General features: G+C 34.7%; 2 protein-coding genes across 2 annotated transcripts; both read left to right on the top strand.

Annotated features, from left to right (window-relative positions):
- Positions 1-5038: 5038 nt before the first annotated feature.
- LOC120139226 (60S ribosomal protein L13a-like) lies at positions 5039-5440 on the top strand. The gene has a single exon (XM_039154535.1). It carries the CDS (start codon positions 5088-5090, stop codon positions 5346-5348), a length of 261 nt encoding a protein of 86 aa, XP_039010466.1. The 5' UTR covers positions 5039-5087; the 3' UTR covers positions 5349-5440.
- A 5408-nt stretch (positions 5441-10848) lies between these two features.
- On the top strand, positions 10849-13675 carry LOC120139259. The gene is made up of 4 exons (XM_039154552.1): positions 10849-11273; positions 11502-11915; positions 12073-12130; positions 13553-13675. The coding sequence occupies exons 1-4, from the start codon at positions 10849-10851 to the stop codon at positions 13673-13675; spliced, it is 1020 nt and encodes a 339-aa protein (XP_039010483.1).
- Positions 13676-14207: the final 532 nt, after the last annotated feature.

Here is a 14207-nt window from a genome sequence, read left to right as displayed (position 1 = left end):
ATTGCTGATGGTCTGACCAAGCCATTGGCTCGAAATGCCTTTGAAGAGTTTCGTGAAAAATTGTGTGTGAAGTTGTGTTGAAGAGCAGGAGAGGAGAGAAAGTAGGAAGAATGTTGAAGTAAGCTAGTGCAGTTGCTCGTGTGGTTGCTGGTTACAGTTGCAGTTGATCACTGCTATTGGAGTTGCTGCATTTAGTCTGTTATTTGGTTAGAGTTGTTAGCAGCCATGTAACCGTATGAATGTATGAATGTTATATAATGCATGTAAAGGGTAGTGTTAATCAATGAGAAGGAAAACATTATTTTCTGGTTTTGTAGTTGTTTAGTTTAGTGGCTTAACATTCTCTCAACACAAGGGGAAGACAATTTATCCAAACTTACGCTCACTTCTGGTCACGACAGGTAAATGTTCAAATCTTTAAATTTTCTGGTTTTGTAGTTGTTTAGTTTAGTGGCTTAATATTCTCTCAACACAAGGGGAAGACAATTTATCCAAACTTGCGCTCACTTCTGGTCACGGCAGGTAAATGTTCAAATCTTTAAATTTTGAATAAATGATATGCTTTTTTCAAGCTTTTTGGTTTCTGGGTCTTTACAAATTTATTGGTGAGGGATTTTTTTTCTTTGAATCGGGTATGAAAGAAATCATTTGATTTGTTCGACGAATTGAATGTTATTGGTTTTTGTTTCCGGTGTATTAGTGAAGCTGAGATTTATCTATTTGGTGTTTGTATTACTTCTTAGAAAGTCCCAAGTGAACGAGACCTTATATTTGTGCGGGCTGATGCTGTATTTGACAAAAAGAAGCCAATCAAGTTGGTTTTTCCCATCCCTCTCTGTACTTTGGTCTTAGCTATTGTGATTTCAAAATGTGCCTTTGAAAAGTTAGATGAAGCTGATGTTTGATAAAGCTTGCTTGAGTTAGGCTTATTAAAGACATAGATTATGGTTGTATATTTCGGCTAGAAATTGATCTTAAACCACTTTCTGCATTACCAAAAGGCATAAGGCTAAAGTCATTTTGTCCCCTTTTTTTAGGAGTATTTTGGCCCCAGTGTTTCACTTAAGGGCAAAAAGGCCGCTCACGTTTGACTAAATAGTCACTTTAACTCTTGTTCTTTCTTTTAGGAGCATTTTGGCCCCCAAATTTTTATTTTGGAGCAAAAAAGTTTTGGAGCGTTAACTAATTGTTAACTAACGGTTTCCATCCTCGAAGGGGCCTTTTTACCCCAAAATAAAACGTTAGGTTCAAAATGGTCCAAAAAAAAAAAGAATAGGAAAAGAAAAGTAAAGGAACAACTATAACTATTTTTATAACTTTCTAGTTTTGTCTTAATTGTGCAAGTGTTTATGTAATTCACAGAATGGATTTGCAAGGAATATGGATTGCTCCCTTGTGATGTCTGAAAACTTGGAAGGCAACCCTATTGTAACTCTTGAGCTAAAAGATGGTCCTACAGCCGAACTATTTGGGATTTCCGTTTTCAGGCTAGATATAAGGTCAGTTATTGGTTACTTACCTGTATGGTCAGGGCACTGATATTATGTTCATGACAATGGTATTTTCTTTGCTAATTATGTGTTAATTCAATTCAATGGTACCAGACTAGACCAAAGTAGAAATGTTGATTAATCTATGCAATTTTAGTTTGTGTTTGCTAATTAAATAAATTGGTAGTTCATTTCTTTTTGTTTCTTCAGGTTATTCTAAATACGAAGAGCATTTCCACTGATCTAACTGTTACAAGCATAGACAAGAAGCCATTTACTTTCAGCACTACCTTGTATTCATATTTTCGTGCAAGTGCCTATAATTTTGTGGTTGATAGATGCAATTCCTCTAGCATGTTCAAATTGAGCTTTTCTTTGTATAGGAATGGAGATTTGTTTTTTGTGACAATTATAGAAAAAGGGAACTTAATGTGCCGGAAAGAATAAGAAAGAAGAAATGAACTTTGAAATACTTGCAAGGGAAATGCAAACAATATACACATATATACATGTATATTATGTCTTATGTATTATAATCGAATTGCTCGGCCTTTGAACTTGAAGAAGCTGCTTGGTCGTTGATTTTAAGAAATTTTGATGCAGGCATCTATAACAGGGGTATCCGTGAAAGGTTGCAAAACTCTGAATAAAGATCCGGATCCTAAGAATGCAATTGAGGGTAGGGAGGAAAGGTCAGTGCATTGTTCATAGAACATATAATCGGAGGCTAACTTGCGTACACATATTTGAACTATAAATGTTGTAGAGAGTGCTTATTAAGATCTCTGGAGGACCATCCTGTTCTTTAATAATGACTAGGTTTCTAAATGAAACTCTAAATTTATCCAAACCAAAAAAAATGTTATTGCATTGATTTAAACTAGTTCTGGATATTACTTTTTAATGTTGAAGGATTAATAATGTAACTCAAATATTAACAACTCAGGGATACCGTCACTTTTCCTGGCTTTGTAGACTGCATTTACCTTGATGCTCCTAATGAAGTGCACCTCGATAATGGCTTAGGTGATGTAATATCCGTCAAGAATACAAAGTACGCAAGTTCGAGTCTCGTATCTCTGTTTTTATTTGATTCGAGTGGAAATTTCCCTCACCCTTTTGCTTTGCCCTTGCAGTTGGTCAGATGCTGTTTTGTGGAACCCACATCTGCAAATGGAAGCATGTAACAAAGATTTTGTTTGTGTTGAAAATGCAAAGCTACTTGGATACTTTCTCCAATAGTATCTTGATAAACTTAGTGGATGACGGGTTATATTCATAATGCAATTTTTCTTTGCTCAAAATATCCGTGTGCGACATGTATTCGGACACGGGTGTGGGAATATGACCTTCCAAACTGATAGCTTTTGTTTTGTTTTTTTTTTTTTTATGTTTTGTTGAAAATATGGTCACTCAGATTGGGACTGTCAGGCTAGAGCCCGGAAAATCTTGGATAGCCAAACATCTCAGCATTGGCTGAAGTACTCAAGTATAGACTGTACAGTTTCCATAGTTTATGGAATAAGTGCAGTCCCTTTAATTTTTTTGGAGGCAAAAGATTTTGGTTATTGTACCCTTTGTTGGATTGAAAGGTGCTTTGTAATCATTTGAATAAAGCTTTAAAGTCATATACTCGAGCTATTTGATAAAGGTTTAAGAGTTGGATAGTATTTCCGTTTTAACGATGTTTTATTAATTACAAAGATATTATATTATAAGATAAATGTCGAGATTTGAATTTACACATTAAATAACGTAAGCATTCTTGATCACCAGAGGCCAACGAGTGTTGGTACAAATGGTTGGGATTCATAAATTTAAACTTGTAAGGTCAAATTTAAATTATACAACAATCACTCATCGGTTTATAAATCTTGTTATGGGCACTCATTGTTGAGTGTAATTAGACTGTTATAAGATATTAATGGTTTTTTGAGTTATGGGCACTCATTGTTGAGTGTAATTAGACTGTTATAGAATTTTTGAATGATCAGTTTATGAATCTTGTTTGATAAATCTGGACTAATCCGGGTCGCACACCTGGTTTTGGTGAGTGAGTCTTTCAATGGGGATTTTCTTCGTACACAAGGATGCGAACCTGGGACTTTGTTTAAGCGATATCAAACAGCTTAGCACTTGAACCGTGCCTTGAATTTTAAATTTATTAAATTTTAAGTTTGAGATTGGGAGTGTATTAACCATATATATGTTTCGTTCGTTGATTTTTATATATTTATATTTATATTATTATTTAAAATCTAACTAAATTTGTGTCGTGATTAATCAATTCTCAATTCAATTAAAAATATTTTATAATTAAGGAAAATTTTACAACGCTCGATGAGAGGCGATGAGTGCCAATAACGATGAACACCTAAATTAAATTGTAAAATGATAAAATTATAAGGTACTAAAAGTATAATTATATTTTAGTTAAAAATGTAATTGTAATTTTAAATAAATTTTAATTTTAATTAAACTGTTTTTTAATATTTGTTTTTTATAATTAGTTCAAATAATAACCCCAATTTAGAAATTTCTAAGTTTTTTAAAAAGCTATGTTTCTCTCCTCCTCATCGCTACTACCGTCGCCGCCATCGCCGCCGATAATTTTGTCTTCCTCCTTCAATTGAGTCGTTACAGTCACCATTGTTTACGCAAACAACATGTTATGGTAAACTAGATTACTTTTACTTTAATTTTTTTTTTGGTTCAAGCCGTCAGTGAAGGGTGGTGGCAGACCGGCTGCCCGCGCTTTCACCGACAGTGGTTGTGGTTACCGGCATGAGACTTCCCCCTCTAATTCTTTTTTCCCAATCTCATATTTCCTAAGCCCTACCCTAACCCTAACCCTAATTTTAAAATTCCTCCATTTTTATAACCCGAATTCCTTAATTGATTTCCAAAGTTCCTTTTATAAAACCCCAATTAGAACAATTACTCCTCAATTTTCCCGTTGAAACTGGTTTATTTCAATCCAATTTCCGATTCTCAATTTGCAATTCGTTCAGGGTGTACCGTTACACTGACAATGTTTACTGGTACTCGGGCAACCGTGTATCGATGCCTGGTATGCATCAGTACCTTAATTGCAAGCTGTGTATTTGAATTAGCCTTTCTGTACCGATACACTCATGCAGTGTATCAGTACGGTATTTTTGATTTAACCTTATAATTTATTTTTGGGTAAACTATGCCAATAGTCCATATTATTTCCGGTTTGATCGAATTTGGTAATCAATTTTTTAATTAAGTGTGCTTGATCCCTAATATTATCGATTTGTCGGATTTAAATCCAGCAACCATTAATGTCGGTTAATCCATTAATAGAAATATTATGTGGTAGTTAAAAAATTAAAAAAAAAACACTGCATCCACGTGTTCATTAACACTTCTTTTTTCTTCACTCTTTTCCTCACTTGTTTCCCCATTTCTCCTTCCATTAACTCCTTTACTGTCTGTCGCAATCGCAGTGGCAGCAAGCACCAGTACGCGGCCTAAGCTTATCAAAGCAAAGGAGGCAAAACACAAGAAGAGAAGATAGTCTCTAGGTCAGGGATCTACGCCAAGAGGGTGGTGGTGGATGCAAGGCACCACATGCTGGGAAGGCTGGCTTCCATTTTGGCCAAGGAGTTGTTGAACGGCCAGAAAGTGGTCGTCGTTAGATGCGGAGAGATTTTCATGTCTGGTGGTCTGGTCAGGCAGAAGATGAAGTACATAAGGTTCTTGAGGAAACGCATGAACACTAAGCCCTCTCATGGTCCCATCCATTTCCGTGCTCCTTCTAAGATTCTCTGGCGTACCATTCGTAAGATGATTCCTCGCAAGAACAAGCGTGGAGTAGCAGCTCTTGCATGATTGAAGGTGTATGAGGGGGTTCCAGCTCCTTACGATAAGACGAAGAGGATGGTTATTCCTGATGCTCTCAAGGTTTTAAGGCTTCAGAAAGGACACAAGTAGTGTTTGTTGGGCAAACTCTCATCTGAGGTTTGATGGAACCACTATGACATTATCAAGGAGGTCGAGAAGAAAAGGAAGGAAAGAGTTCAAGTCGCATACGACTGAAGGAATCAACTTACTAAACTTAGGGTTAAGGCCGAGAAGGTTACAGAGGAAAAGCTTGGTGACCAGTTGGAAGTCATTGCTCCTATCAAATACTGATTTAAAGTCAGTAGTTTTATTGCCATAATCATTTGAAGTAGATCTTATGCTATATACCTTAGTTTGTTACTGGGGTGTCTTTTACTTCTTTGCTTGATAAACACTTTCTGGTTTTTAGTTCCTTTTTTGGTATTTTATGTTTTCAGGATTTAATCTTGGTCACTACAACTCAAGAGTTTTGAAGAAGAAGAAGAAGAAGAATGGGTTATGGGGAAAGAAGAAGAGTCAAAGTCTGAAGACATGGTTTTTTTATTTTTTATTTTCAACTTAGACTTCTGTTAATGGGTTAACGACTGAAGGACCTGAACCGGATGGACTGATGACGTTAGGGACTAAACACACTTAATTAAAAAATCGGTGACCAAAGTCGATCAGATTGAAAATAAAAGGGACTATTGGCGTGGTTTACCTTTTAACCGTAGATGATGGATCTAAACTTAACGCCCTCAAAACAAGTGATGATGATGGAGGTACATTCATTATAAGTAACTAAATTGTTGATACTACTGATGCATTTGTTTTGTCGGTATATTTTTTTAAGATTATTGTTTTATTTTTTTATGTATTTTATATACATATAGGAAAAAACTGAAGTTGTTCATAAGGAAAATATTAAAACTTATATTTTGAGTGACACTCATTCATTCGGTGCAAAAAATTAAAAAGAAATTTGCTATAATGCATAGTTAATTCAAAATTTTAAAAGGAAAATTTGAAATATTAAATGGTCAATTTGAGAAATTAGTGAGCATATATTAACACCGAGTATTGTAAAAAGTTCAATACAGGATGGTGATTTAGTAAAAGGAAAAGGTATGCGTAATCAATCATTAAAAGAGGATGCTTTAAATAATAGATCAGAAGTGACGAATTTGCATAGCGTTCTATAGATGAGAGTTTTTTTAAAAAAATAAGACATGGAAGAAGGATTAAGTGTCACACCATTGAAGGATCAAACCGGGACTAGTTTTAAAAAACAGAGTTTGTCTCCTTTTATTAATTGTGATTCACTATCAGAACTTTTTGAAAAATCCTCTATGATAAGTGATGCGTACATGTAATATTTGGAGTTTTTAACGCCTAAAGAATACAAAATTTGTACAAATGTTGTTACTTGAAAGAATACATCCAACACTGTTTACATGGCCAAGAGTAATTATTTGGATGTTGGCAATGCTCGTACTGTTTTTCCAAAAAAATGGTTATCTGATTCGGTATTACAGTTTAAATTTTTTATTGTTATTATACATGATAAAAAATATTCATTATTTTGTCTTTTTTAATTCAATTGTTTGTATTGTTTTCAAATATTTAATAGTTTATCAATATGTATGTGTACGATTCACACTTGAGAGAAGCGCCTAAGTGAAAGAAGTTATATCTGCCTCTGTCCTTTCAGATAAAAATTAATTTATGAGATATAAATCGAATAATTTAAAGTTTATGATTTCTTGACACTTATATTTAATGCTTGTCTCAGAGTATCCTTACCGAATATGTCACACATGCTCAAAAGACGAGAAGAAATATTAGGCTTTTCAAATTTCATACCCGCTGGATAGAAGACTTCATGCCTATTGATAGTAGTCATGTAGAACACATATATTTATATTTAAAATTTTTTATTTGCTTGTATGTGGTTACCTGTGCTTTTTACCTCACATAATTTTGCAGGCATATGTGCCTTTACAAGATGAAGCCGACCATCATTGGTTTTTATTAGTTGTTGATGTTGTAGGGGGACATACTTACGTTTTGCACTCTCTTGGCATCAATGAAGTCCGTACAAATATTGCAGAAAATATTGTAAGCTGGTTATGTGAATTAATAGAATTCATGTAGTTTTCAAATATAAATTTATAAATTTTGACTTATTGTAATAGTTGAGTGAAGCTCCGTGTATCTATAAGAGTTATGCTCATTTGGATAGATTATTTGAAAATGTTTCAAAAATTTGAATCCATTTTCTTGGATTACCGAAGCAGCCAAATTCATACGACATTTACATTTAAAATTAAAGTTACTATGTTTTGGACTATGTATTTCTTTGTATTAAATTATTTTATTTCATATTGGATGTAGAGATGATTATGGCATGTACATGTTAAAGTATATAGAAGCCAATAGCAAAGATAATTGGTCGAAGATTAGTTTCACAGTAAAGTATACCCTGTAGTTTTGTTTAACTATTGTGTGATATTGAACTAATGAACATTTAGCAAACAAATGGTATAATCATCAAGGAGAAGTCAGTACAAGCTGTTTACAAGCACAATATTAATACACAACTTTTCTAACTACAAACCGTTAACCCTAAAAAACTATCTAACAACCCTTAACAGACTAACTATTCTTTAACTACTGCTTAGCAGCTTATACACTCAATCACATACACCTCTAATATTCTCCCTGCATCTTCACCTTCCTTCCTTCATCTTGACACAACACACACTTTGTCATGAAATTCTTTAAATGCTCCTTTCGACAAATGCTTGGTAAACCCGTCAGCCACTTGATGTGTAGCTGGAATGTAATTGATACAAAGTTACCCATCTACTACCTTTTCCCTTACAAAATGGACATCCAATTCAAAGTGTTTAGATTATGCATGATATATGGGGTTAGCACTCATATCTACTGCGCTAGTATTGTCACACCAAAAAACTGATTTTCCATATTGCTGAACACCTAGATCAGTTAACAATGTACTAATCCATGTAACCTCAATTACGGCATCAGCAATACTTTTGTATTCAGCTTCCATAGTTGACTTGGACACTGACCTTTACTTCTTCTAGCTCCATGCAACAAGGCATTTACTAATAAAAACACCATATCTTAATATTGACCTGTGATCATCCAAGTTTGCTCCCCAGTCTGGATCCGTAAAAGTTGAAACCAACACCTAGTCTCAGTTGGCGAAAAAAATAGACTGTAATTCACTGTCCCTGCTAGATATCTCATAATCAAATTTACCACAGCAAAATGAGTTACACGTGGTGCATGCATGAATTGAGCAACCTTCCCAACACTCATCAAAAAATTAGGTCGAGTGTGACACAGGTAAAGTAACAAGCCAACAATGCTCCTATATTAACTTGCATCCTTGATAGGATGCATATTAGACATATATTCTATGATATTTTCCTCATATTTGAATAACTAAAATTGCTTAAATCATGGATTTTGATTATATTTCATATTTTGTGGATTAGGTTGAAGATTTGGATAAAACAAGTTCAAAATCTAATGATTAGCATGATATTCACAAAATCCCCAAATTGAGGAAAAATCAAAATTCAAGAAGTTGACAAAACCAGAAGAGGTTTTCGCATAAGGCGTGGGCACGTATTGTTCATCCTGAGCTTTCACAGAAGAAGTCTTCAATTAAGGCGTGGGCATGCCTTACCAGTCAGTACAACCCTAAGTTAGGGTTACGAGTTTACAAGGGAAAAAGAGTTTAATGACAGCTGGAAGACTCCTTTCAATTATTCTTATCTTTAAAAAAGGATGAGGGCATTTAAAACTCCTATTTTTGTGGGATTTTATTTAAGGGAAACTTCCTTATCTAGAGTAGGAAAATCCTTATAAAAGGGGAGCTAGGACATTAGTTTTACATCAAGTTTTTCATTAAGTTTTCTTTAAGTTTTTGTTTTTGTTCTTTCAATTATGAGTGGCTAAATACTTTTGTTCCAACTGGAGGATAATTAAAGTTTTGGTTCTTCAAGGATTGTGAGATCTAAATAATTTTCATTTTTCTTTTACTTCTTTGCTATTTATATATCTTCTGTTTTTATTAAGAATTATTGTCTTGATTGATTGTGCAAAGGGTCCCTTTTTCAATTATCAAGTTGATAAATTGCCATTTAGAACTTTAAATCCGTAATTGTTTAAACGTTCTAATATTAGTGGAAAGTAACATAGTTGATTTTGATTATGTTATGAAGGTATATAACCTAGTCTAAATGAATTGAGCTTGTGTATTCGTTGGCTAGAATTGGAGGTCTCTCTAGTGGTTAAAGCTGTTGGTGGATCAAATCTTAAGAGCTTGTCTAGGGTTGTTCATTAACAAGTGAAATAATCAAAGAGCTTCTCTTGATTATCGAGAAACTAAGGAGAGACAGGTTATTAGAGCTTCTCAATAACCATAACCAATTTAGTGAAAAATAGAAGATTTTATCAATTGCATCTATGATCAATTCTTTGAACCAATTATGAAAGTATACCTTTAGTTGGATATTTTCTTAATATTAATCTCTCTAAATTCTTGGTTGATTTTAAATGCTTTTTCTTTTTGATTTCTTCTCGATTTTAAAACCCCTTTATTTACTTTAATTTTCATTAAAACAAGTCTACCCAATCCCTGTGGATTCAACCTTGTTTATCGTTTTTACAATTTTATATTTCTAAAAGAAAGTATTATTATTTGTTTGGTTTGACACCCACCAAATTTTTGGCGTTGTTACCAGGGATTGGTGTAATTTAGACATATTTTAATGCCCCATACTTCTCATACAGGTGAACTCCAATACGATCTTGAAATCGAGAAGACCGCTCACAGGTTTAGAAAAGAAACTAACTTGCACAACAAACAAGCTTCTTCTTCTTCATTCTCTAAATCAGAATCTGCACTCAACTTGGATGATTCATCTAAAGATTCTGAAATAGAAGGAATAATGGCCAACAAAGAAAGAACTCTAAGATAATTTGCTGCACCAAATGTGAATCAACAACCGCTCTGTATTGACTACCCAACTTTGGAGGTAGCTTTTGAATTAAAATCTGGTTTGATTCATTTGTTGCCTACTTTTCATGGACTTGAAAATGAAGATCCTCATAAGCATTTGAAGGAATTCCATGTGGTATGTTCAAGTATGAGACCACAAGGAGTGACTGAAGAGCAGATCAAATTACGTGCTTTTCCATTCTCGTTAACCGATACATCTAAAGATTGGTTCTTCTATTTACCCCCTGGTTCTGTAACTACTTGGGCCGAGATGGTGAGGATGTTCCTTGATAAATTTTCCCTGCTTCAAGAGCCGCTGACATTTGAAGGGAGATATGAGGAATAAAATAAAAAGATACTGAGACCCTTCACGAATATTGGGAACGATTCAAAGGAATGTGTGCCAGCTGCCCTCAACACGGGATTTCTTAGCAACTTCTCATCCAATATTTCTATGAGGGACTAATACCCATGGAGAGGAAAATGATAGATGCAACCAGTGGAGGTGCCATAGTGAATAAGACTCATCACAATGCTAGAGAATTGATCCCCATCATGGCCGCCAATTCACAACAATTTGGCTTTAGGCAAGACACATCTTCAAGAAGGGTGAATGAGGTAGGTTCTTCCTTCATTGAACATCAATTATCGCATCTCACATCCCTTGCTCAACAACTAGTTATAGGAAAAACGCAACAAGTGAAAGCTTGTGGGATATGTGTTGCGATCGGTAACCCAATTGACATGTGCCCTACACTTCAAGATGATTCTCATGAGTACGCCAATGCAGTTGGAAGATTTTCCGATCCTCCACAAAGGAAATATGATCCATACTTAAATACCTATAATCCAGGATGTAGGGATCATCCTAACCTGAGCTATGGACCAAGACCATCGTAATTCCAATGTTTTCCACTTGAGCAATCTTCTTCAAAGCGAGGTATGTCCCTAGAAGAAATTGTCAAATCACTTGCAACTAATACACAACAATTTTAGCAAGAGACAAGAACAAGCATACACAATTTGGAGAATCAAGTGAGTCAATTGACATCATCCGTGAGTCGGTTAGAATCCCAAGGTAATCTACCTTCAAAAACCATTGTTAATTCAAAGGAAAATGTTAGTGCAATCACGTTGAGAAGTGGGAAGGAGTTGAAGGAACCTAGTCCATTGGCTCATGGGAAAGCCTTAGAGGAAGAAAATGAAAAGGAAGTTGTTGCTCCCCAGACTCAGAAAGACCAACCTAAAGGACTCAAAAGCGAAAAACTGAAGGAATTTGTCATAGATACTCCTTTTCCCTCTAGATTCACTAAGTCCAAGAAAGAAGCAGAAGAGAAAGAAATTCTTGAGACATTTCACAAGATCGAGGTAAATATTTCTTTACTAGATACAATTAAACAAGTACCTCGATATGCTAAAGTTCTTAAAGAATTATGCACTAACAAGAGAAAGCTCAAGGGTAATGAAAAGGTAAGCATGGGGGAGAATGTTTCAGCTATCCTCCAGAAAAAAACTACCCCTCAAGTGCAAAGATCCAGGTATGTTTACTATCCCTTGTAAACTCGGTAATGTTAGGATTGAGAGAGCAATGCTAGATCTAGGAGCCTCAATAAATATCATGCCTCTTTCTATTTACTCAACTCTGAATGTCGATCCTTTGAAAGAAACATGAGTGATTCTTCAACTTGCTGATAGATCTAATGTATATCCTGAGGGAGTTTTAGAGGATGTTTTGGTGCAAGTTAATGAATTGGTTTTTCTTGTAGATTTTTATGTTCTTGATATGTGTAAGCACCAATATTTTATCCCAAAAAAATCATAAAATAAAGTTCATGCACCTAACTAACTTTTGATTTTCCAATCGCATCAGAGGTTGCATTGGCCTACCAAGTGTACTATTTTTGTTGTCATCAAAGTGGTCCACTAAATGATGTTAGGACTTAGCACACACATGGTCTTTGGCCTCTTGTTTCTCCTTCGGGCCCCTGAGTGAGTAGTTTTCACTACTGAGTCAAACTTCCATATTTTAACCACTTCGACATTATTATACCCCACTTTTCATTTCGTGGTCTCAAAATTCAAAGCTTTATTATATTTAAAGCTTTGGTACCTCCAAAATTACAACTTTGGTTGGCGTCGGTTGGATCATTTTGAAAGCTGTGAGCAACATTTATTTCTTTAATCGACCCTACTCACCTAACCAACTTATTGTCCAATTGTTGCCACCACAGCTCCCACTTGCCATTGCCGCCCACTGCTATAACCACATGATAAGATGCACATCAGGAAATCACCAAGAACACCACAAGTTGCTATTTTTATATGTAAATATATTTAAAAATTTGGGTATAAAAACCCGAATGAATGTAAGAATGAGGGGGGAACCATTGGAGCAAGCAGAAAATTCACAAACAGGGGTTTCTCGGTTCTCAACAGCAAAAAAGAATACCGAAAACAACAGGGGTTCTAATCTTTATCTTTCAAAAGCAGTGTAAGAAAAGGGTTTCACTCCCTTCCTTTTTTTTGAATTAAGGAAAGTCAGTGGCAATTTCTTGAGGTATTCGATTTTTTTTTATTTCCATTGTGTTAAGTGTGTGCATGTGTTTAATTATTTATTTTTCGAAGCAAAATATTAAGAAAAGGCAGCACATGATACGAAAAAATATTATTAGTAACCCGTATCCATTCATACATTACCGAATATTTCCCTCCCACAGAAGAAATATCCAAAGTTATCAGTAATTATCCAAGTCCAATAATTAAACATTCATCAGCAGTACCCATTCTAAAAAAAACAGAGCATAGGTTCAAAGGTCCTTTATTTTTCTCTTTTTTAGCAAGCACGTTGTTTAATTTCTCGTAAAAATAGAAAAGAAAGAAATATTTCAGCAAGGTTTCATTTTACGATTTTTAAACGAATTAATATAGAAGGGTCTAATTTCGTACCTTGGGCGTCGTTTTTGTTCTTCATCAGGTTGCTATCACCGGGGTTATGAAGCGAAGAATCAGTTTTGGTCCACGTTAGGGATCCTTTGGAGGGCTTGCATGTAGATTATAAGTGTAATTTTAGATATGGTTTTTTTAAATAAAAAGTGAAAAGTTAGAAGAAGGGTTCGATTTAGCTTACCTCGATGTACCTAGGTCTTCACTGGAGTAAGGAATTCGGTCTTGTTAGGTGGTCGGAGTGCTGGTTTTATCCTTTGGTGGAGTTATAGTCGAAGAAGAAGATAGGGAGAGTGGCGCCGTTGAGAGTGAAACGAAGAAGAGTAGAGAGAATGGAAAGCGGCTGAGTGGCTGAGGGTTCTTCCGCGTGAGGTTAGCCTTGGTTTAATTTAGTTTAGGTTTTATACTAAATGTTTAGGGAAAATTATGTTCTAGTCCCTTAAGTTTTAGCACAATTTATAAAATAGTCACCTATAGGACCATTTTCGAATCTTACCCTTTTTATTTGTCTCAATATTGTAATTTTACATATTTAATTTCTTGCTTTATTGTATGGATTAATTCTTATAATACCCCTCTTATTTTAGTGCATAGTTTAATTTTAGAACTTAAATCGAGTCTTTTATATTTTAATTCAGCCTTTATATTTCAGGCGTTTTTCTTTTAAGTCCAGTACTGAGTTATTTTTGTTTCTATATTTTGAATGTAAATTTCCCCATTTGCATCTCGGCCCATGTTATTTTTTTTTTCATTTTGCATTAATTATGTTTCTGGCTTATATTTTTAGATATTTGTGTTTTGGTCCCCATTGAAATTCCACATTACTCTCCCGATGTTTTTCATAATTAATACTTAAGTTACAATAATTTGTCTTTGGTCATGTTCAT

The sequence above is a fragment of the Hibiscus syriacus genome, unplaced genomic scaffold (assembly GCF_006381635.1).
Source record: "Hibiscus syriacus cultivar Baekdansim isolate YM2019G1 unplaced genomic scaffold, ASM638163v2 tig00110733_pilon, whole genome shotgun sequence".
In the NCBI taxonomy this organism is placed as follows: Eukaryota; Viridiplantae; Streptophyta; class Magnoliopsida; order Malvales; family Malvaceae; genus Hibiscus; species Hibiscus syriacus.
The sequence above is the reverse complement of the archived record's forward strand: the minus strand, read 5'-3'. Positions and strand labels throughout refer to the sequence as shown.